The 23,577-nt window shown below is 49.7% G+C and overlaps 1 protein-coding gene across 1 annotated transcript in view; it reads left to right on the top strand.

Annotated features, from left to right (window-relative positions):
* CAPN13 (calpain 13) overlaps positions 1–23,577 on the top strand; it is a 62,481-nt gene that overhangs the window by 17,908 nt on the left and 20,996 nt on the right. Inside the window, exons 5-14 of the mRNA XM_058682954.1 lie at positions 3,304–3,478; positions 4,416–4,490; positions 9,060–9,145; positions 12,769–12,843; positions 13,877–14,022; positions 15,643–15,785; positions 19,679–19,690; positions 21,879–22,078; positions 23,103–23,139; positions 23,498–23,554. Coding sequence (XP_058538937.1) covers positions 3,304–3,478; positions 4,416–4,490; positions 9,060–9,145; positions 12,769–12,843; positions 13,877–14,022; positions 15,643–15,785; positions 19,679–19,690; positions 21,879–22,078; positions 23,103–23,139; positions 23,498–23,554 — 1,006 coding nt within the window. The remainder of the gene's footprint in view (positions 1–3,303; positions 3,479–4,415; positions 4,491–9,059; positions 9,146–12,768; positions 12,844–13,876; positions 14,023–15,642; positions 15,786–19,678; positions 19,691–21,878; positions 22,079–23,102; positions 23,140–23,497; positions 23,555–23,577) is intronic.

Here is a 23,577-nt window from a genome sequence, read left to right as displayed (position 1 = left end):
GTCAAGTGTTCCACTTGTTGTGTGCTTTTCCATCATCCCTTGAGGCTGTCAGTTCTACAGGAAAAAGATTTGTCTCTTTGCTTCTTTGGGACTCAGTGTCTGGCACACAATTACCACAGCACAAACATGGAGAACGCATTCGTCCAGATGGAGATGACCCTCCTTCCCTCCCCCGCCAAGAATGTAGGCCAGTGAACACATGCATTCTAAACTTTCAACTCTCCTTGCAACTGGGGAGTCTGGAAACGAATCGGTTGAGTCAGATCTATGTTGGCAAGGTTTTGTCCCCAGAAGTCATAAAATAGGAGATTGCGGGACAAGATCTGATAGGCTGCATATCATCCTGTATGGAATCTTGGCAATTAAGAGTCACAGCATCTCAGCATCCTTTCTGGTTCTGATTTAGATGTCTAAATTCATCCCTCTTTCCTAGCATTGCTGGGCAGATAGGCATTTCCCCCAAATGAAGCTGAAGCACAGAGACGAGAACAAGACGCTCTCAGAATTCCTGGGCTCAGGTGACAAGGTGTAATGACAGGTGTGGTGAACACAGTTCTATCTTTCTTCCCTTTCTGTTTCCTGTCAGCAAAGGGGTCTAAGAATAGTTGCCATGTTTCTGAAGCATCAGCAGTCTTCGTGAGCTCATGTTTGTGAAGCAGAGAGATAACTCCTTGTCAAAATACCCAGATTCTGCTGAGACAGGCTTTGTGGACATGGTGGAGAGACAGTGAGAGAGGGGCGGCTGGCCTCCCCATGCATTGAGTATCTCTGTGGCAATTGTAGGTTGGTGTAAGTATAAGGTATCAGAGGAGGCCCATAGACACCAAAGCAGTGGGCCAATGTATCAGGACAGGGCCTGGGCTGCTTTTCTGGAATGGCTCTGATGCAGCCCTGTTTATAGCCAGAGAGGGCTCTTGAGGGCATCTAGATGGGGCTGTTGCAGTGTGAGAGGTGACACTGGTGAGTTCTAGAATGGGCTCCAGAACCTCAGTCTTTGTGAACTTCCAGTACCTTCAGCAAAGCCCCTCCTAATCTAGGACCCAGAGCCAGAATACATGTGGGGAATCAAGAGTCAGGCATTCAGCCCCAACTAGGCATGACCCTTTGATAATGGTCGTTGAATTTGACTTTGAATTGAATAAGGTCATTGAATAAGACTTTGAATTTGACTAAGTAAATACCCCAGAGATAAGAGTCTAGGGAGATAGGAAGATAAGATTAAGAACCAGTTTTAACGAGTTGAGATCAATCTGTCACATGGCAGTTTCTGTAGAAGGGCCCTTCTGTGTATCCAGAGCTTTCTTTTATAAAAAGACTCTTTTAAGCCCTCCGTGGCATTTGTGCCTGGGACGTTGTCCTGCTTTGACTGGCTACTTGACATGTATTTGCTGAAGCGAACTTATGTGAATTCTGAGTGACGCCCAGTGGCAGAGGCGGAGATATAGTGAGATAAGAGGGTCTGGAGGACCCCACAAGCCTACCCAGTCAACCTTAATGTTTCCAAGTGAAGGACCAGGAAGGGAAGGCTAAAGGCCCCCTGGAGGAGCAGCAGGGAAGATCTCAGACCCAGACCCCCTCCCTGATTCACAGGACGAGAAAGAAAGCCATGGTCAGAGATTCCCCACATTGCCACCAGCTTGTGAGGGGCTTGGCCTTGGCTTATCCCTCCAGGGACAGAAGAGAAGGTCTCTGGTGAGAAGACTGAGTGACAGGGGCAGTGGTGAGGAAGTCTCCCACTGGGCAGCTCTGAGACCAGAAGGCAGGGTCTTCTCCCCACTCCCTGCGTGGCCTCAGCTCCATGTCCTTTGTGGGTTTGCATTGCCTGTATTTTAGGGTTCCCTGGGAGCCTTTTCGGTTGACCCCATTGACAGGAACTTGAGTTCTCAAAACAATTCTGCCCTTGTTTGGCCTGCTTCAGTGATCCATCTAGCCTCTCTTCCAGGAGCACCATCACTGGCTCCCTTCCACCATGCTTTTTTGGCTCGGGGATTCTTCCTCCCTGGAATGCCCATCCCACTGTCCTTACCTGGATAAACTCAGAGGTGTGTTCCTCCCCAAGCTCTCCCTGGGCCCTCAGGCATTTCTTCTCTGTTCCAAGATGATCCACTCACTCTCATAGCAAACAGAACCCCAAGGGCAGAAAGTAGACATTCTAAGGAAAATGTCCCCATGGCAGAGGGCTGTTGCAAAGAAGTAACAGTTGTGGAGGTAGAAGCAGAGCGAGGGTGGCCTTGCTGTGCCTGATAGTGATGGAACAAGCATGCACTCTGCAAGCCAGATACTTTGTGCATGTCATCCATGCAAGAACTGGCAGAAGGGGCACAGCAGCCCATCGAGGCAGGGACTGTTACATGCCCACTCCCCAATGAGCAAGGGGAGCCCTGGAAAGTCTCAGCTTCCTGCCCAGGATTGAGAGCTCATGAGAGGGGAAGACAGGAGTTGAACCCGAGTGGTTTGGCTCTTGAATTTGGAATCTGTCAGCCTCTCTAGTGAGTGACTGGGGCTACTCAGGTTTGGGGGATAATGGGGAGGAAGTGAAATGAGGTGATAACCCTGGGCAGGGGCAGAAACCCCACACAAGAGTGGGAAGAAGTGCTTTACAGAACATGTACGAGGGTTCCAGGTGGCTTGCTTTGAAGTCATGTTATGTAGGACTTGTCCTCACCTGTGTTACCTTCAGTCAAGTTGACTAACATCCCTGATGATCCTGGGATGAGTGGGTTAGTCCTGAGAGTAGGAATTCTGGACCATGCTTCACACTACATGAGAACAGAGGCTGCGTGTGGCCACAGCAGGCATCAGGGTCATTGGCTGAGCTCTTGGAGGGCAGGGACAGGGGGTTGCCCATCTTTGAACAGCCTGTGCCTAGCACAGTATCCCTCACATGAGTACTTACCACTATCATTAAACTGAACAGGAAACAGTGGACATTCATCACCAGAATATCCAGTGTTTATTGAGGGCTTGCCACATGCCAGGTTAAATAACTTGTCCAAGGTTAAGCGGTTAAATATAAGGAGAGGTTGGGATTCAGCCCCTGCCCTGTGGCTCCAGCACCTGCACTTCTGACCTCTGCATAATACTGCTGCTTGTGAGGCTGCCCAGCCTCAGCTGAGCAGGGGAAGGACAGTGGCACTTTGCTGGAAACGCCATCTTAGTGAATGGAAGGCAGATGGCCCTAGTGCAGGTGCAGATCAGGCATTCCTTCTCTGGGTAATATGCGGATGTCAGGTGGGCAACCTCCCTGCCTGGCGCATCTCACCAAAGTCGCCACAGGGGCGGTTGTGACTTTCCCCCTCCCAGGTTTCGTGGGTCCTATCTCAACCTGCACTACGGCTTCCTTCCTGATGCCCTGGTGGACCTCACAGGAGGGGTGGTCACCGGCATCGACCTGCACTCCTTTCCTTCTGACCTGGTGATGATGCTGAAGACAGCAGCCAAGGCAGGCTCCCTGGTGACCTGCGGCACCCCGGCCTCGGTGAGTAGACTCCCGACACTGGGTAGAGCCCTTCCTCGCCCAGGAATGTCCAGCCACCAACCCATTCAGGTAGTCAGGGGCATGGCCAAGCAGACATCACAGAGCATGGAGACCATCCTTCACTGAGGCCGCCTGATTGAATCCTCACAGCAGCCCTCCCTCTGGGAGAGGGGTTGCAGAATTCACTTACAGAAGAAGAAAATGCGCTCAGAGAAGCCAAGTAAAACACTCACCATCACACAGCCAGCAAGTGGCTGATCAGGGTTCAGATGCTGCTGCCTGACTCCAAAGCCTTTACCTAGTGCTTTCATGTGAGCAGTGGGGTCTGGAGTGACTGGGCCGCTCTTTGATTCTCACCGGCTCCAAAGACAGCATCCCAAGGTCAGTGTGTCCCATTTTGAAAAGCTTGGGTGATCCTCCAAATTATTTTGGAGTCTATTCTGAGACAGCCAGCCCCCTATCCGTGAGGATGTTTCCTTTACCCTGTAAACACATGAGCTTTGAGTCACACACCCCCAATCTGAAATGCCGCCTGAAAACTAATATGCATTTTGCATCCCAGTTAGTTACTCATGGCACGGGGGTGGTGGGTATTCCCAACTCCCCCAGAATGCCCCACCGATGTGTTTTGTGCTGTGTGTCATTGGTGACCAGTGACTGGAGGAGCACACAGTCCAGGTCAGCCTTGGGACTCAGTGGGGTTCTATCAGTAATGGGGCAGTCTCCTGAGGTACGAAATGCTTGGGGCCTCAACCACCCAGCAGCCTTCAAACTCTGCCTCTCTAGAAAAGAGTTGCAAGAACATATGCCGTTCCAGTGTGAGTCAGTGGGATGCTTTTCATCCCGCCACAGCTTAGCTGCTGATTGAATTGTGCTTTTCTATTTTTCTGAAGAGCCTGTGAATGCTTAATGCTTGGTCTGCTTTCATCCTTTGAAGCCGACAGGTGAGGCCAGGAGAATGGAAGATGGCCTGGTGAGTCAGCATGCCTACACAGTGACCGGAGCCGAGTGGGTAAGGCTTCCGGGGGTTGAGCCCTGTTTTCTTGCTCCTCTAAGCAGGCGTCAGCATCACATGCCTTCAGCAAGCTCAATGTGGACAGCCTCGAATATTCCTTCTATTCATCCAGAAACTCTGGTGCCCGGCATCTTTATCCCCAGATGCCTACTAGCGATCTTGCCATTCTTGACCTGATCTCAGGCAGGCTGAGTGTCTAGCTAGACTGTGGGATTAGCCCCAAAGGAAAACAGAATGAGCCACCCAATTGACTGGGGCAAGTTTTGCTCTGAAAGGGTTTTATTTGTTATGTGCCGACTAAACTGCTACCATAAAGACACTCCAAAATACAGGGGCTAAAACAAGGTTCATTTCTCTCTGAGGTAAGTGGGCAAACCCAGAGCTGACAGGTGGCTCTGTCACCTGCAACATGGGGCCTTTACCCGTGAGCCCAGGGCAGCTGCTCCAAGTCCCTCCTCTCCCAGCCAGGGAAGAGACCAGGGGACAGTTATACATCCATAGAGAAGCACGCATCACAGAACACACACACACACACACACACACACACACCATTTCCTCTCAGATCCCATTAGTCCGAAATCAACCAAGTGCCACACTGAGGCCCAAGGGAGTCTGGGAAACATACTCTCTAGCTAGGCCGCCATATGCCCAGCTAGACTTTATTCCCATGGAAAAGGGGGGGGGGGCAGAGGAGGAGCACAGTTCTTCCCATTGATGCAGAAACTGACTTTAGGTGGAAGAAAGTATATGTGATTACTGCGTGCAGTATCATTTGGTCTGGAAAACACTGCTAAAGTCCAGCCTCCTCCATCCATAATTGAGAAGCTGAGGCCTGTGAAGGGAAGGTCAGGGTTAACACAGCTACTTGAAATGGCTGGGCCTAGACACCATGTCTCCTCAGTTCCTCTGTGCTTATCACACAGCTGTGTAGTTTCCCACACACAGTGATTTCCCACACAAGTTCCCCGGTCTTCTCTATTTCCCGCAACTCATGGGGTCTGATGATGTCCTCTGGGCCCTGAGAGACAGTGTTCCAAGCTCCAGGGTACATTTTTCACAGGTATTTATGAGCCATAAAATGTATGGTGTCGGGTTCTATTTCTGGCATGCTTTCTTACATTTGCCTTCCTTCTCCCTGTATCCGTCCACCTCCTGTCCAGGGACCTAGGTCAGTTGCTTCATCGTTTTGTGTTTTGGCAAGTGTTCCACAAAACAGAGATAGTATCTCCTGCCTTATACTCTTCTCCTTAAGGAGATCCATCACAAAATGCTTCTTCTGCACAGCACCTGGGAGACAGTAGGTACCTAATAAATGCTCATTGGATTAATGGATGAGTACACTTGCATGAGTGAATGAATGCATCTGTCTTTGGCCTGTGAAGATGATGTCACTGAACCTCCGCCTCCATCATAGAATGTATACGAGGAGCTCAAAATCCATTTCTTCCCACAAGCAAAGAGGAGGTTGTCCTGATTAACCCTGGCCAGAAGAGATCCTAGACGCAGCAGCCCCAGACTCTCCTCCCCTGAATTCTCCCAAGGCTGTCTCAGAATTCTCAGTGGGGACGGCCAGTACCATCGTCACTCCAGGCCATATACAGACACTCTGCTTCCCATGACTCCCTGTCCCAGGTGTGGAAAGTCTAGGCTACGGGTAGCAAATCGGTTTTCTCGTGTGCCAACCTGGATCCATTGGCAGTGCTGCTTGGATTATGTGTGAACAAGACTGTGGCACTGCTTCCAGATTTAGTGGAAAAGCTGTGATCGAAGAATGATATCGGTGCTGGGCATGGAATGAAGGAGCCATGGTACCTGCATGCTGTCTCTGCCACTCCTGGAAAAGGCCATTTATACATGGAGACAGTCTATGTTTCTCCTTTGAACACGGGGGAGAAGGGACTTGTGAATTAAGAGGTCCAGGTGGCCGTGGAATGTGTGTCCCCGCAGAGCTGGGCATGGGATAAAAGTGACTGCCAGGTTATAGAGTGACCATGTGAACACTTAGGGCTAAGCCCATACAGGTGAATACGGGAATCAGGGTTTGGGCTCCTGATGGTTCTGTTCATAGCCTGAATGTTGGCTCCCCCACAGCATACACTAGGAGTTGTTCTTATAGCACAGTGAGTGGTCTAAACAGGACACCTCCCCTTTAGTGTTGGCCATCAAACTGTTTGTCCTGGATGGTCCATCCCCCCTGCCCCTCCCTCCCCTCCTGCCACTCAGGGTCTGCTAACACCTCCTAGCATGTGCTGCAAGGAGTCCAGCCTGGTGAGATCCTCTGTGAAAGCAGTTTTCCAAATACCCTTGGGAAATGCTGCTCACTATATCCCCTTGGAGATTCACAGTGGATATTAGCATGTTAAAGGCTCTAAGGAGGCCAGTACTGACGATACAGGGACAGCTTGGTCTTAATCTACCATTAATCATGAAACCACTTCTCAGAAGAATTATTAACAGCTTGCAGAACTAGCATTTAATAGAATACACATGAGGCAATATTATCCTACACTAGATAACGTGGGTCATCTCTCACCCAGGGATACCCTTTCTGAGGGAACTGACCAGGGCCAGGGGTATAGTAAGTAGCCAGGAGAATGAAACAAGTGCTCATTCTCAGAGGTAGTTGTGACCTTGGCCTTGAGTGTGACTCCTGAGCCTCCCTGCCAAGGCCCAGGAACTTGACTTGGTTAAAGATTTCTCTTCCAGAAAGAGGAGGTGACAACTGACCACAAGTGCTAAGATTAAACCAGCCCATAAATGCAGTGTGTTTTTTAATCTGCTCATCCTCCTCCGGGCGGGACACAGGAAGATAAATGAGATTGGCATATTTTATTATGCACCTAGCTCCGCGCTGCCTCCCCTGGGCAAGGGGGTGAGTGTTTATCGGCATGCCTCATTTAGCCCTGCTTACGGCTCCTTCCACTCACTGGCCGTTCGTCTCCCCTGTGCCCAACTGAGCCCCGACTATGTTAGGCACTGAGGGTGGCTCATTAAGCTTTCTGGGCCACCGGGCAACCATTTTTCATGCCCTTGCTCCATCAGGCACTGCCAGTTAATAAATCGACTGTGTGTGCAAAGCCTAGAGTGCCTAGGGGTGGGACAGAGAGGGGTGGGAAACCCGAGCATGTGCCAGGAGCCTCTCCTCTCCCATGTGGCATTAAAAACGAAAGCACCTTCCCCTACGGCGCCAGCCAGATAGAAGTGGATGGAAAAGAACCTTCTCCAAGCCAAGTTCTTTGGCCCTTGTCTCACTGCGTTGCTCCTTCATGGCACTGCCCTGTCGGTGATGACATGGGCCATGGCCAGGTGACCCAGGGGTGAGATGCGAGGTCAGGGTTGTGGCCCCACCAGAGAGTGGGCTGGCCCTGGATTGCTGAAGCCGTTATCTGCTCCCATCTCCAAATCAGGAGCCTGGGCTTAGGAGACTGACAGTGGCTGGAGTGAGAATTCTTCTGCCACTTACTCTGTGGCCTGGGGAAAGTTGCTTAACCTCTCTGGTGTTCCGTTTCTTCCTGTGCAAGACGAGGGTTCTATAAACATCCACTGCAGGGGGTAGGGGTGAGGGGTGAAGGATGTAATGCTCTCAGCCGGCACCTGGCTCCCAGCCCGGCTTCACATGCGGATTTCTTTTCCATATGGTGACCCTGCACTCTGGCTTTGTCCGCCGCCTCTGACCTGGAACCACTGAGCAAGTGAGGCCCTTCTCTCACCCCTGCAGGCCTTGGCCTCCACAGACGACCTTAGCACAGATCAGTGTCATGCCTACAACAGCACCATGCTTTAATTCCCCCCACCAGGCCGAGGGCTTCTGGATCTGGGAATGTAGGTTCAAAGGGTTGGAACTGTTCCGTTGTAACTTGTCAACGGTCCTGCCCTCTGGCCTCCGTGGCCCGAAGAAGCACATGTGCTGGCCTCCGTATCTGGGAGCTGGTGACCAGGAGGTGCCTGGGGAAGGAAGAGAAGTTCAGCCCATCGAGGTGCTGGCAGAGGCCGGGTGATGGGGGCCTGGGGCAGTGCCAGGGTGCAGGTTGAGAAGAGCTATGAGGGGCTCTCCTGCCCCCCAGGCCATCCCGCTCCTGCTTGGTCTGCCGCCTCCACATCGTCGCTCAGGACCACACCGTGGAGACCCCGGCACAGCTGCCTGTGGGCCGCAGGCAGGGAAATAGCCTTGTCTGTCGAATGGAGAGACCGGTGGGGACGGGACTTGCAGGAGGCTGGGGACCCATCAGGTTGTCCCCTCTGTAGCACCACATGCTGTTGACCTGCTCTGACGTCTCAGCCCACATTCCAGGAGGCACCGATACGGGATGATGAAGCTGTGCGCACCCTTTGAGGTGCTGAGCAGAGAGAGGGGCCATTTCCTCCTCCCTCATTCCCACCCCACGTAGGCAGCAGAGACACATTGATTTTTTTTTTTCCTTTCAATTTTTTTCTTTTCTGGCTGCAGCCAAATGAGGTCAGAAGTTAAATTAGTCCTTGGAGGTAAAAAGCAGCTGCATTCATATCCCCTCTTTCTGCTGACTTTTGCTGGAGAGCCCTGAGAGTTTCTTTTTCTGTTCTTTGCAGATTCAGTACCGGGGGAGCTGGGAGGATCTTATCCGCCTGTGGAACCCCTGGGGCAACACAGAATGGAGAGGGCGCTGGGCGGACGGGTATGGCTTCTGAAACCCTGTCTCTACCCTTCCTGAAGATCTGGTATGCAGAGAACATCCCGCCCCCAGAGGGTGGCCTCTGTCTCCCCTGTTGTGGATCTCACTGCAGGCCTGTCTGGTTCACACCGGTGTGCAGCTGTGGGCCCAACTCATATTCCCATGATGCCATTCACCAGGCATCTATTAGACACCGACTGTGTGCCCTCTGCAGTAAGTGCACTGTGTACTGTGGGATATGTATAGACGACAAGACCCAGTATCTATCCCCCAGAAGGTTACAGTCCAGCGCCGTGAACCCACATACCCAGAATTAGGTTTTGTTTTTTTTTTGAGGGTTGGGGAGGGAGTAGGAAAGAAGCCAAGTTCTATCGGCAGAGAGAGATGGAGAGGAGGAGCCTCATCCCATAAAGGGATCCCATGTGATTCTGATCCTGATGACACCATGCAGAAAAGACTTCATTTTGGGGGGCAGTTGGGGAGCTGAGCCAAAGATCTGGCCACCTGGGTTGTCCATCCTCCCTACTGATCTGGACTCCCACTTGATGTCTGGACTCAACCTTGTTCATAGAAGTGAATGGAGGTAAGTGTCAGATGCCCATTGGCTATGTAGCAGGCAGCTACTCTCTTGACCTGGCTGGCCAATGGGGACCAGCTCTGTGGCCAGTGGTTCCCTGGAACGAGGCTAGCATTTCTCAGCTGCCAAGAAGACTGATCCTTGGTCCCCACCCCCTTGCCGATTAAGAATGAGATGGCCAGTGATAGGTCACTCAGTGACAGGTTACCTGCTCCCAAGGCAGCCAGCAAGGGGCGAGGGGAGGGGAAGTGGTGGGAAAGAGAGGAAGACTTGAAAGGAAATGCAAAGCATTCAGACAAACAGGTGAACAGGACCCAATGAGCAGTAAAAACCAATACACTGAGAAGTGCGTTCTGGAAGGCAAACACAGAGTTGGCCAGTGTCCCTGTCCTGCTTATTGGCTGCCCAGAACCTGGCATGATGCCACAGGCTGGTCTGTGGCAAGGGTCACTCTGATCCTCTTTGAGCCCCAACAGCTGGCGTGTGCCAGCTCACGTGGGCACTTGGCAAACATAAGATTAATATCCATTGGGGTGGGGGGGGGCAGGCGGGAGGGAGGGAATAAGCAACATGGATTCATAGAAGGAACCTGGTGGGTCTCAGATGCCCCCTGGAGAACAGGGCTGCTGAATCCCCTCAGCAGAAGGGGGATGAACTTGCAACAGCAGGAACCACTGGAGAGCGTTGTGTTTTTACTCTCTGTTCCCCTTTCTCCTTTTATCTTGCCTTTATTCATTCCTCTTTCCCTGGGGTAGCCTCCTTCCTCCCCCAGGGTAAATCTTAACCTCTGGCCTTTGCCAGTTCTTCTCAGTCATTACCCCAAGTTGCCAATATGGCCCAGGGGTGTTGTGACTGGCAGAATCCCTGATTCTGGGTTGGCTGTTGAGGTTGTAGTGAAGGAAGAGCACACGTCAATGACACATGTGCCTTGCATAGGAGAAGAGGCAACAGATTTAACTGAGTTGATAATTTGCCCACATCCCCTATGCTAAATATCTCATGAGCAGTGAAGGCAGCAAGGGGCACCAGAGATTAGGGAAGAGAAGCTTCCCACGGGTTGGCATGTTCAGGGCAAGCTTCACAGAGTCGAACTGGAACTCAAACAGAAAAAAAAAAAGCATGACTCACCTGGGAAGAGGTCACCAGGAAGGTGGGGAAGTATAGACCTTGTGCTGAGCTGGGATCACTTACAGTGTGTTCTTTGGGGTGAGCAAACTGGCCTGCGGCAGCAGAACCTGGAAAAGAAATGCTGGGGGCTGGGGCCAGAGAGCCCAATGCCACCTCATAAATTTGGATTTACACCCTATGGGCACAGGATTTGTAAAGGCCCTTTGACAGGGGAGTCGTGTACAGAGCAGGGAACGGGAGCACACCTGGCCACACTAACTCTGAAGGATCACACACCGGCTGCGTTTAGGCTCACCATTTCCCACCAGAAACAGGGCCAAGTCTCCATGCAGGTGGTCGATTTCCCCCCTACTTTTTAAGGAGTGAAAATGGATAGAAGGAGCCGAATGGTCCAATCTCCGCTATAATTGAAATTTCAGACGCACACACTTAAAGGCAAACTTGCGTGAATCGATAGCATATTGATTTACACTACATTTATTTTCCCTTACACACTGCAGAAAATGAAATTATCACTTAATTATAAAATTGCCATTTTACAATAACACATCTGACTGGCTCGGCCTGAAAACCCGAAGTCTGAGTGGTGGTCCCTGCCTTGTTTTTCCAGCACAGAGCTGACCCAGGCCCTCGGTACAAGCCACTCCTAGAGATAAATTCATTGCATGTTTGTGCCTCTGGGGCCTGTTGCGTATGCGCATGTCTCTGCCACTAGGAGGGGGCTGAGGGAGCGACAGCTGCTCCCTTCTGCCTGTGAGGGCCTCCTCCTTCACAGACCCTAGGACTAGCTTCTGGAAAACATGATCCCAATGAACTGGACAACTGTATAAATTAAGCAAGCAGAGAACTGCTGCATGCCTGTTTGCCAAGGCCTGTGCCAGCCCCTGTGATCAGGTAATGGTGAGAGACGCTCATTGAGCTCCTGCAACTCGGAGTCTAGTGAGGGACAGCGAGAAATCCACAAGCACTAGAACATAGGGCACTAAGTCCTGAGACAGGAATGGTACAGGGTGCCGCGTGTGTCCCAAGGAGGGACACTGACTCTGGAGGTGAAGTGGAGACACCACAGGGGAACAGTCAAGGTTTCCCAGCAGAGGTACCTTTTAGGAGGAAAGAAGAATAACATTGGGTTAAAGGACTGAAAGGAGGAAGAGTCTCCGGGGTAGAGGGAGCCTCATGGCGAAGGCCAGGGTGGGGGCAGGACAGGTATTACTAAGGAGATGAGGACAATTGTGATCTAAGGGTAGAATTCAAGTGTGGGGTGGGTGGGGAAGTAGGGAGCTGCTCAGGTAGGGCTGGAGAGGTAGGCAGAGGCCAAGGTTCTGATGTGGGAGCTTTAGCTTCATCCTGAGAAGAAAAGGTATTTTAAGCAGGGAGATGGCAGAATCTGATTTCTCTTCTAGAAAGATTCTTTTTGATGGCAGAATGGAGAGGGAGGTGGGAAGTCCAAGAAGGAGATGAGGCTTCCTGAACTAGGAGGGCAGCAGGAAGGAGGGAAGTAAGTGGATAGTTTTGAGAGGGGTTTCAGAGGTGGAATCCTACATCATTACTATCTGGTGATTGTTTGGATGTCAGGGAGCACGAGGAAGTGGCTTCTTGAGTTTCCACTTGAGCAATGGGAGGAAACAGAGGACTGGTACGGTTTGGGGTAGGTTGGTTTCCAGATCACTATGGGCTCTGGTGGAGATGTGGCACGGCCCCTAGCATGTATCCATCTAACGCTCAGGAAAGAGGATCGTGCTGGGGACAATTTGGGAGCCACCAGCCTACAGAGAATGACCGAATCCTCTCACTAGGTAGAATGACCCCCTCCACCTGCACCCCCAGAATGAATGAGGGACAGGACTTCTGCTGGGGCATGTTTTGCCGAGGTGAAACGCTTTGGGAGATCTCACCCTGTGGTCTGTCTCTGTGTGCCCAGGTCGCCAGAATGGCAGGAAACCCACCACCAATGGAGAAGACTGCTGTATGAGAATAAGGACGATGGCGAGTTTTGGTATTTTTTTTTAAAGTTACATTTTAAAACTTTAACTATTGCCCACACCCTCAATCCCTCCCCCTTTCCCTACACTTTTGTGAGACTAGAGATTAGCTTTGTAGAGACCTATGTAGAAGGAGACTGTTTTTTCCACCAAGACATGAAAGCTTTGGATGGGAAATTATTTGTGTGCTTTCTCTTTGTGTGAAAGGTATTTCAGTCTGAAATATCAGAACTTCCAGGAAATGTTAATGGCAAAAGGGAATACTGACACCAAACCTTTGAAATCAATAGTTTCCTGAAAACCAGGATGCCTGGTTATCATGCCTGTATCTTCTACGCCATCCCATTAGGACCTACAGTCTCACCCTGGGGTTCCAGAGTCTTCCAAAAGAGCAATTCAGTATTAATCTCCCAGCCCTGACTCTAGAGTTCTGAGTGAGACATCCGTATCCTCGCCCAGCAGCTATGCAGGACTAGATGTTTTAAAAACCCATTCTCTGCCATGTGTTCACATTTTAAAGGATAATACGGACATTTCCTGAGAGGTTTGTGGTTTACTTAATAACATATTTAAATAAAATTTAGCATGTGTGAAGAGGAGACTGGGTCTAAGTTATTAAGAAGCCGAGAGACAAATGTCAATTAGAAAGGAAAAATATTTCCAATATCTCCACTGTAATCACAGTACAAGATGGGGTTTTAGGTATTGAACCCATTTTATTCTGATTCAGCAATGAATTTGGCAAAGGAACCAAGGGAAAGGCGTTTCTTAACAGTGTATAGGACCCAGAGCAGAGAGAGACAAGAGCCATCCTTCTGGCCATGAGAGAGACATGCAGAACCCAGAATTTTATTCTGTCCTATTCTCTCAACCCCTGGAGGGAACAGAAAGGTACTTGATAGTGAATGAGCCAGAATGAGGCCCTTGTCTTGGGGTAGGACAGTGGTAAGTCCATGGAGACTAGAATTGACAAAGGTACAGTGGGGAGATGGGAACCCCCACCCTAGGGATAAAACCAGTGAAATGATGTGTATCTGTTTATAACAGGATGTCATGTCGAGATTTCCAAGACAACTTTTCCTGCCTATATGTATGTAACCAATTTCCAGTCAGTCTAAACCATGGAAACATGCCTCCTGAAAGATGGTCCCAAGTGATGTTTAAGAACCATGCAGTTCCAGGAAACACCACAGGTAGTGATGACATTGGTAATGATTCTGCCAGATGGAAGCTTCCAGCCCTAGCCCAGTCCTGGCTTCAAGTCTCAGTGGCTTTTGATTCTGGACCATCAGCCTGAACTTGAAAGGAGAGGAATCTGTCAGCCTAAAGGGACAGCTGTGTTTCTCTAAGGGAAACAGTTGCTGGGTGGGCTGGGTGGGAGAATCTCAAGTGTGCCTCCCCTGCCCTGTCATGCTCTCCCACTGTCCTACTGACTTCCACATGCCTCCCAGAAAGACAGGCTGACCACTCTTCAGTCATTACCCAGAATGGTGGGGAGCTGTGGAAACAACACTGGACAAAAGTCGGGGCCTGGGTTAAACCATCACTTTGCCCCATCCAGACATAAGGGAGAATATTCCTGTCCCATGCTGGTTGGTACATCCTGTAACAGCATACTGAGATCTCAGAGGTGGGCACCTCTGAACCTGTCTTTGGGCTCCCCTGAGGTAAATGTTAAGTGTGACCTTGGGAGGGTCACATAGTCTCGCTGTACCTCCTGCTCCCCATTTGTGACACAGATGAGTGAAATAGCTCCCTATGAACATGAACCTGAGCGTGCTCACACACCGTCTATAGGAGAAGCTACACAAACAAGTTTGCGCATGTGTGAGTGTGAATGTGGGTGTGTTTGCACCTAGACATGAGCATTCCCTTTCCCCAGCACCTGCCTGTTGAGAATGGTTTGCTTGAATGACCCCAGGGTGCCCCTGTTTTCAACCTAAAGGATCTTCACACTTCTGGTGGTCATGGATGGACTCTAAGAAACTCCTGAGTCATACTTGGGTAGCAAATGTACTGATTCACCTTCCAGAGCCCCATCTGTCTGACTGTGGGGCCAAAGTCCCCTTCCCTGGATATAGTGCATATCAATGAACTAACCAAAATGGTACCTTGGGGCTGTTCTTAGTGATTCTTTGCAAGGGAAAGAGAGAAGGGAGCCAGAGCGTGAGCACCTGCCCTGCACTGCTAAGTACACTTGAACGCATTATGTAGTCTAGCCCTCACAGGAAGCCTCTGTGTCTCCTCATTCCCCTCTCAGAGCTTCCCAGTTGTGACCCGAACCTGCGGATGTGTATTGATTTCAGCTCTATCTTGACTTATCTTCATTCTTTCATGTATCTGAATCTAACAGTCCTCACCTTCCTTCTGTCTCCTGCCCTGGCTCCGAGGAGCATGCTTGGGTAGTGGAGTGCTATGAATTACCATCTCTCTGCCTGTTTTCCTCTGTCTCCCCTGGTGCTTGGGGATTGACATCATTTCCAGGCTCTGATGGTTATCGCCAGTGTGTAAGCTCATACATACCTGAGGATTCTGAAATTCCACTTATGATTAAAAATAGCCCTCAACCTTAAGAAACATTTCACCCAGTGGGGAATATTCTTCCCCTTCTTGTTTTCAAGAGGAAGAGACAGAGGCTCACAAAACAAAGAAGCTTGTGCTATAAGTAGTAGTCGTGGGTCCTGGGGCCTGCCCCTTAGTCTCCAAATCCAGAGTGTCCAATACAACCCACCAGAGCTTTCTGAACCAACATGGCCCCATCTGGGAGTCATAGGAGCTGAACTGAGCTCCAGTGACTGCTCTTTCTCATGCAGAAGAACTTCTGAGGGACACGCAGTTCATCTTCTCTGTGCCAGAGAGTATGGAAGACAACAATGTCGTCATGTCCTTCAACATCATGCCGCAAAATTTAAAGGCAAAAGATGAGAAATTTCCACTAACCTTCAAGGTATTCAAGGTAAGGCAGCCTGCTTTGGGGCTTGCTCTTTCGGACATTTGTGTATTCCTTGTGCAGAGAGAGAAGCTGACTAGGCTGGGAGATTTCACTGAACTACCTCAGACATAAAACCCAAAGGGCTATAGAGTTCACCTGGTTCAACTCTAAATTTACAGGAAAACCTGAGAGGAGATCAGGCTAGTCCAAGTTCACAGAGGGACACACCTCCGAACCGTGTCACTTGTCAGCATTTCCTGGTATGCTGCAAGCCCAAATGTTTGTTATCCAAAAAGTAGTCTGGTCCAAGACCAACTGTTTAACAATGCAGATTCCTGGGACCATCCAACACCTTCTGAATCTGAACTTCTATAGCTGGAGTCTGAACGTCTGCATTTGTAACGAGCTCCCTGGGTGCTGCTTACGTGCATGAAAGTTTGAGAATCATTGGCTAAACTTTGGGAGGAGTTTAAAGGAAAAAATAAATCCTGGATGTAAAACCAGGAGGTATGTTTTTCTCTTGTATTTAGACCAAAATCCAGTCTTGGTGGTTGGCTTGCAAATATCTGCTTGGCCACTCATCCAAAGCCAGGTTTTTCTCTCTACCTGGCCTCCCCTCCTCATACCCATGGCCCTCCCAACCACCTTTGCAGCTCCTGAGGGGTCATCCTTCCACCCACCAGCCTGCACCCATCCCACTGGGAGGAGCTAATGGGAGAATTCTTTTTTTTGTTTTTTTGAGACTACTTAAAAGTGTTACTAAAGAAAGTCTGATACCTCTGCTCCCACCTTCTTTACCAAATAATTTTAATTTTTAATGTTTATTTATTTTTGATAAGGAGAGCACAAGCAGGGAGGGGCAGAGAGAGGGAGACACAGAATCCGAAGCAGGTTCCAGGTTCTGAGCTGTCAGCACACACCCTGAGGTAGGGCCCAAATGCACAAACTGTGAGATCATGACCTGAGCCAAAGTCGGTCGCTTAACGGACTGAGCCACCTGGGTGCCCCACCAAATTAACGCATCCCAAAGATAAAGTGTATGGTTCTTAAATCATATGCTCCACACCCTCTATGGACTGACTTGGATAACTCTGATACCACACCCATCAAATGCTAGGATCCCTTGTCCTTATAGTGGAGCTGAAGGAACTGAGGCCCAGCAAGGTGAAGTGATATGGTCAGAGTTAATGGCAGAGCTGGGGATTGGGCACCAGATGTCCTCCAAGCCTCTGTGGCTGGGGCTCTGATTATAGCATCCCTAGGAATAATCTTCATTCCTGTTCACTGAGACTAAGGCAATAGTCAGAACCATGGGTCAACCCATGTATGACAGGCAGGGATCCTGGGTACTCTGCTCATGCTGGAGCAGTCCTGAGTCCTGGCTGTAGTTCACTCCAATGAGAAGACTTCATGGTGGTAGTGTACTTCAGCGTGTTCACACTTATCGCTTCAAACACTACTTCTATAGATATGAAAGCCAAAGCTGAGAGAGCAAGAGTGACCTTCCCAAGGTCCAGCTAGAAGGGAAGGTACTTGATACCAGAGCTCCTGGTCCCCGGTCTGGGTCTCTTAGCAAGGCGGAGGCACTTGCTTTCCTGGTGATGCTCCCAGCTTGAAGGAAAACAATGATTCTGGCTCTAGAAGGAGGAGAGCCCTTTCGGTTCTGTTCTGAGCCCATTTCTGCTTCCCATTTGCATGAAATCAATGGAAAATAAATTGTTGGGGTTTGGCACAGTACTTCTGAGGTGCCTGAAACCTGTTGAGGCTGGAAAAGAACATCTAAGGATGCAATAGTGGACAATTGTCATCTTTCTCACCACCAGACACCTGAACGCTCTCTTCCACTTGGTAGAAGGCAGGGCCTAATTCCCCACTGTGGCAACCAAAGAGACCAAATACTCTCTCTCCCCAGCCCCTGGCTGCAAATGGGGTAGGTGTGTGAGCCAGACTTGTCCAATTAGATGCTCCTCTCATGTCTGCCCACCCCCCCTTTTGGTCACTCTGGGTTTGGACTCTTGAGGAAGTCATTAAAAGTGGTAGAACCAGCTGAGGGATTATGTACAGCAAATCCTGGGGCCTGGCAGCAGCAGTGTAGGCAGATCCTGGGCTGGTGTCCAGCTGCATAGCCGTCTTCCCTCCTTCCCACCCACTTTCTCAGCTGCATCCTCTAGACTTCCCATAAATGGCTTTCTGCTCACCCCACGCTGATTGGTATCTCTTGCTTCCAGCCAAGAATCCCAAATGATTCAGGTGCCTTCTGAGAGGATTCTCATCCTCAGAGTACCCCCAACTCTTATTTCTGGGAAGAACAAAGGAAAGGGGCTGGGAAGGAATGGAGGCATCTGGTCTACTCAGCCAGGCTTTAATAGTTTAATAGTTCAGGGCACCAAGCAGGACTGCACCCCTCTTCTGATGAGAGACAGGAGCCCACAGAGGGAAAGAGGGCTGCCCCACTGCACAACTGGGGATGCTGTTCACATTGCCACCTGTGAGTCTGGTGCCCCAGAGCTGGACATCATAGCAGCCTTGTGTTAACCAGTTTGCCCAAAGTCTTTACAGTTCAGGAGCCCTGGAAAGATCATAATCCTATCTGTTTTTAAACACTGCTGAGCCCATTTATCTACTTTTCAACCAGAGATGCATTTCTCAGCTGTACACTTTGCTAAAAAGGAACTCAAACCTGAGGTCTCTTCAGGCTCCCAGGAGGTCCCAATGGATCTTACAGGATCCTGATTGAGCTGAACACCAGAGAACCATCTAGTCTTTGGCAGCTCAAGAGACACTTGGGTTCCTTTCACAGTTTGGCTGAGAAACAGGCTGTGTGCATGCCAGCAAGTAGACCTCCAGAAGTCTGCAGGGCTCTGATGGTGTTTGTGGGCAGTGCTGCTTGCACGACTAATGTATACGGCCTTCCTACCCTGGCATGGTCCCATGACTCCCAACTCCTACGGAAGCACTGCTCTGCCTTGCATCAGAACAAACATGGGTGGTATGCAAACAGAAGACAGGACAGAGAAAAAGGACAAGGGTGGACAAGTCATTTCATCTTCACCCCAAAGCTGCTCTCCCAAGCTGGGAGCTTCCAGCTCATTCTTGGGCTCCAGAAAAGTCTTCCTGGGAAAATCTGGTGGTCTGTACACATGGTTGTGTGTGTTGGGGTGGGTGGTGTTAGGCAGGATCAGCAGAGGAAAAGAACCGAAACCCACACCAACTGCAGAAGACACTGCCGGGTGGTGGGTCTTAATCACCAAGGAAGCAAAGCAGCTTGCTTTATTCCCTTCTCTGCCACTTAGACTGCTGGAACTATTTCTACATCCATAAAACAGGGTCTCAGTATCTGCTTTCAGGGTCACCGTGACAATCCAACACATTACACGGAAGCATCTTGCAGATGGCAGAGTGGCTTAAAAATAGGGCTGTGTCCTCAGTGCAATATTCAGTTCAAGATTAAAAGTAGGCATTTCCCAATTCAGATGCACACAGACATTCCTTACGAACACTGGGGGCCTAGAACAAATTCCCACCATATCTTTCAGTGGTATGATGAAATAAAAGAAGTTTCTTCACATTGGAACTCCTGATGTTGAGAAACTGACATCTGATCTAGGTTCTGTCTTACCTCCAACCCTGTCAACATCTCTCTCTTCCCTTCTCTTTTATCATCATTGCTGTGAAGAGTAACCACACCTGGCTGAGCTGAGTTTCCTTCCCCCTTGAGCCCCCTACAACCTACAGTGGGTCAGGTTTTCTTTCACATCTCTGCACAGGGGATGAGTAATGGTCCCGTCCCCTGGGGGGTGCAGGGAACAGGCTGGCTGCCCAGGAAGAAGGAATGCAGGGTCCGGAGCTGGGCTGTTGGGATCTGCTTGCCCCTGAGTTTGGTTTAGAAAGTTTGCCTTTCTTTCTCTTCCCCACAGGTCGACCCTCAGGTACGGTTCAGCCCCTTCTCCTGCCTCTGTTGCTGTGCATCGGTAAAGCATTATGCCTCTTCTAACACCATAACTTTGGCACATCTCTTGCTATTTCGTGGCTGCAAATTTATTCTTGTTATGTCCTGTGACAGATGCAAGCTTAGAATCTCTGAACAGGTCAACAGTGCAGGACGTGTGTTTGCTGTCCTGTTCTGGGGGTTGGACCCCTTGAGTTGCTCTCTGGTTTGACATCTAAGAGGGTCTGGAACCACAAAACTATCCTCAAGCATTTGGCCTCCAGTAGATAACACTGATGGAGCCCTTTCTTTCCCACTTAAGAAAAGAAGCAGAGCTAATGGCATCTTAGAGGGACTTTAGCCTCATGTTCTTCGTCACCCCCAGATCTACCACAAACAGGATACACACTCTGCAAATGCACCTTCAGGGCATATCTAGCTTCTCTTACAACCAAATTTGCTCCCTCTCCTAAGCAGGCCCCGCATTGGTGCAGGATGAGTGAAGAGTAAGGATGGAGAAGGACAGATGGAGTTACAGGCACTCAGACTCCTTAAATGCATGTGGGCTCTGTGGGGCTGTTGCTGCCAGGGCAGGTGTGGGACCAAGGATGGCAGGGAGGGAGCAAGATGAAGTCACAGCCAACAGGTAGTCCCTGTAGCATGCTGGTGGGTCCAGGGAAGCTCCTCTGGGCCTTCCAGGGGTGCCCCAATAGGTAGAGAGAGGTCAGGGACAGGGCATCTTCAAGCAGGGGATACTCAGAAGCCCAAGCAGAAAGCAGGCAGCAAGGAGGCCCCTGATACCAGTGGCCTAGCCACAGAGTTGAATTTAGGATCTGATTTTGGTTTTGGGCACCCTGGTCATGGAAGCGGAGCTTCTTAAAGGGTTTCAAAGGGAGGCACTCGGGCACAAGGAAGAGATCAGTGTTTTAATTCCCAGAGCTGGAGAAAGGAGTGGGGACTCGGCCCAGGAAAAGGTACAAGACCCATCCCTGGAACTACAGGGTCAGGTCTTTGTGCAACTAGGCCTGTGTTAATTCGATGCTGGTCCTCTGAGCACTAGACCACCATGCCACCTACTCATGCTTCTTGCTGCCACTGAGTGAGTCTGCTCTGAAAGATAGGGAGCCTGGAAAAGGCTGCAAGAGTCCAGTGGAGGGAGGCGAGCAGGGAAGCAGAGAAATTCTGGACTGCAAGAGGTACACACACTTCTGTGCACACTCATGGATGTGTGCGCACACACACATATGCACACACACACCCAGAGCCACAGGGCAGTGCTGACTTTTTGGAGTAGAATGGTTCCCATCATTGCTTTTGCCACAAGGGCTCAAGCAAATGAGGCTCCAAACCTACTGGGATCACTGTTAGTGTCAGCAAAGTCATGGTGGAGGTTCCACCCAGCCCTTTCTGCCCACCCAGGACAGTGACCTATCTCCCGTCTCATCTCCTAGCTCAGCCCTGTCTCCACCCCCTGAAAAGAAACTCTCCCTTTCTCCCTGTTTTTCCCCAAGGCAGAGCTCACAAATAATCATTTCACGCTGCATAACCATTCTAGATGGAACCCCCATGCTCGACTGTATTGGGGAAAATTTATTTAGTAAGGGGTTTTTATTATGTAATATGTATGTGACATCTGGTAATGGGAACTGCATTATATTTATTGTCTTATCTCTAAGAAAATATTGAAATAAAAGGAAAATGATCAGGACCTATTATTCTCCAATGAGATGAAATTCCAGGGCTCTGCTGGGAAGATGAAATGGAAGGAATAAAGGAGTCCAACTCTGCTGTGCTATATACAGTCCAAAGCATCCTGCGGAAGGTTCAGGAGGGAAGGGGCTTCTGGGGCTCCAAAAGTCATTCAGTGTTGGAACAACTTCACTAGTTTCCATGGAAGTCTTTATATATGAGCAGAGACATAAACCCCAAAACCCAGGCTACTGTGGGATTTAATGGGGTGAAACCATGTGCCGTACTTTTTTTTTACACTCGTTGTGATGTCAGTGTTTCTATTAAATGACGGTCTGAACTCTGTGGCATTTTGAAAGTCCAGGTAAGCAGTGTCACCCTTTTTGGAGCCTGTAATGCTGTTTTAGTGAATGATGTGGTGTCTGGAAGGTGGCGGGCTCTCCTGGGGGCTGGGCGTATGCACACAAGGGGCTTTCTGACCATCTTCATGTTTCCTCCAGTTCCAGCCCTTCTGGAAGAGGTTGCCACCCACCTTCTTTTCTCAATTCAGAAATGCTGTCAAGGGCATAGTTTCTAAAACCAAGTGCAACCTCACAAAGTACTTCAGTCTGAGCCCTGGGACCTACGTGGTGGTCATCGCCACATACAGAGAAGTTGAGTTTTTGCTCCGGATCTTCCTGAAAATGCCAGATGATGACAGGTGCAGAAACTCTGAGTTTCAAACTGTTTTATTTCACTTAAATTTATAAGAACACATTGTGTCATCCTGTGCAGCATGTACTGCATCAGGGGACATGGGGGGCTCATTTGCAAGAAGCCCACCACAAAGGGTGGCAAGAGAATCTCTACCAATAAGTAGACTATTGAGCAGGATGTGGCCATTGCTCAGTGGGAGTGCAGAGTCACATGGGAAGACGGAGTAAGGGGACCCACATCTGGCAAGAGGGATTGAGGAAGGCTTCTTAGAGAAAATGACATTTGAGCTATCCCTTGATGGAAAACATAATCTAATGTTTAAAGGAAAAGGTAGTGCAGGTTGAAGAAAACAGCATGACCAGAATCAGGGAAGTGGGTGAGCATAGAGCCTATTGAAATAGAAGTGATGTCAGCCATATGCACAGGAAGGTGGTACATGGCATGGCTGGCAGTTGTCTGAAATGTGACCAGAAGGTGGGGTACATCAGGGAGACAGTGAAATATGGGCCTGAAAGACAGAGCCCAATCATGGAGAGTCTTCATTGCTAAGTCAGTGGTCAAGACTGGGATCAGCAAATACATATCCCTGCTGGGCATCTTACCCCCTGTTGGACCTGAGGCAGACATTGATCTCATCATGGCCATCTTTACAATTGAGCTTGGATGAGGCCTCGGTCCAGTATGCCAGATAGCCACTCTGCCACCAGAGTTGGAACATAAGACAAAGCTTATCTGCCATCTTGGCAATGGGGGTCATTGTGCATGTGTACTTGGTTGTGAAAAGGAACCATTTGATAAAAAATTTGAAGACCAGACGATGTCCAATCAAAAGACTAGATATGTGGTTATGATGTTTATCTGTCTGCTGACTATCATGGCTGCCCACTTCAGGACCTGCTGTGCTGAAGTCTTTCCACTCAGATCCTTGGTATAAATGTCCAGTGCCACCTAAGGTGTCCTCCATATTCAAGCCTCCTTTAAATAGTGAGTTTTTCATCCTTTGTCACACTGTTTCCCTGGTTTTCTAGGAACCCGAGCTGCAATTTCAGCCTTACAACACTAAAGGTAGGTATGTGGAAAGGTTTGATTGGCAAGCTTCCTTGACCACATCCCATGCCCAAGAACTTCTGTCTCCTTTCTTACCTTAAAGCACTGACCAGTGAGAAGAGACACCATCATCATGGGCCAATGATAGCTCAAAGGGGCAGAGCAGAGGGGAAAGACCAAGCCTCCAGTGTCAGGCTGGAACCAATCCTCTTCCACAAACTCCAGTGTTCCATTCCCCTACAAATTTTATTCGATTGCTAGATGAAGCCTCTGTCTCAGATCTAGGTGTGGGGAGTGGTTCTTGTGCCTTCACTGTCCAAGACAGGTAGCCTCCTTCCACAGAAATTTGATGTTGACTATTTTCCCTTTGATCCAGGCAAGTCTTCTGGAAAATGGCTCCCAAGGAAGCATCTTCCACAAATACGCTCACCAGGTACAGTCTTTAGCATGGGATGA

Source organism: Neofelis nebulosa, chromosome 9, assembly GCF_028018385.1.
Source record: "Neofelis nebulosa isolate mNeoNeb1 chromosome 9, mNeoNeb1.pri, whole genome shotgun sequence".
In the NCBI taxonomy this organism is placed as follows: domain Eukaryota; kingdom Metazoa; phylum Chordata; class Mammalia; order Carnivora; family Felidae; genus Neofelis; species Neofelis nebulosa.
This window is presented reverse-complemented; position numbering and strand designations above follow the sequence as displayed.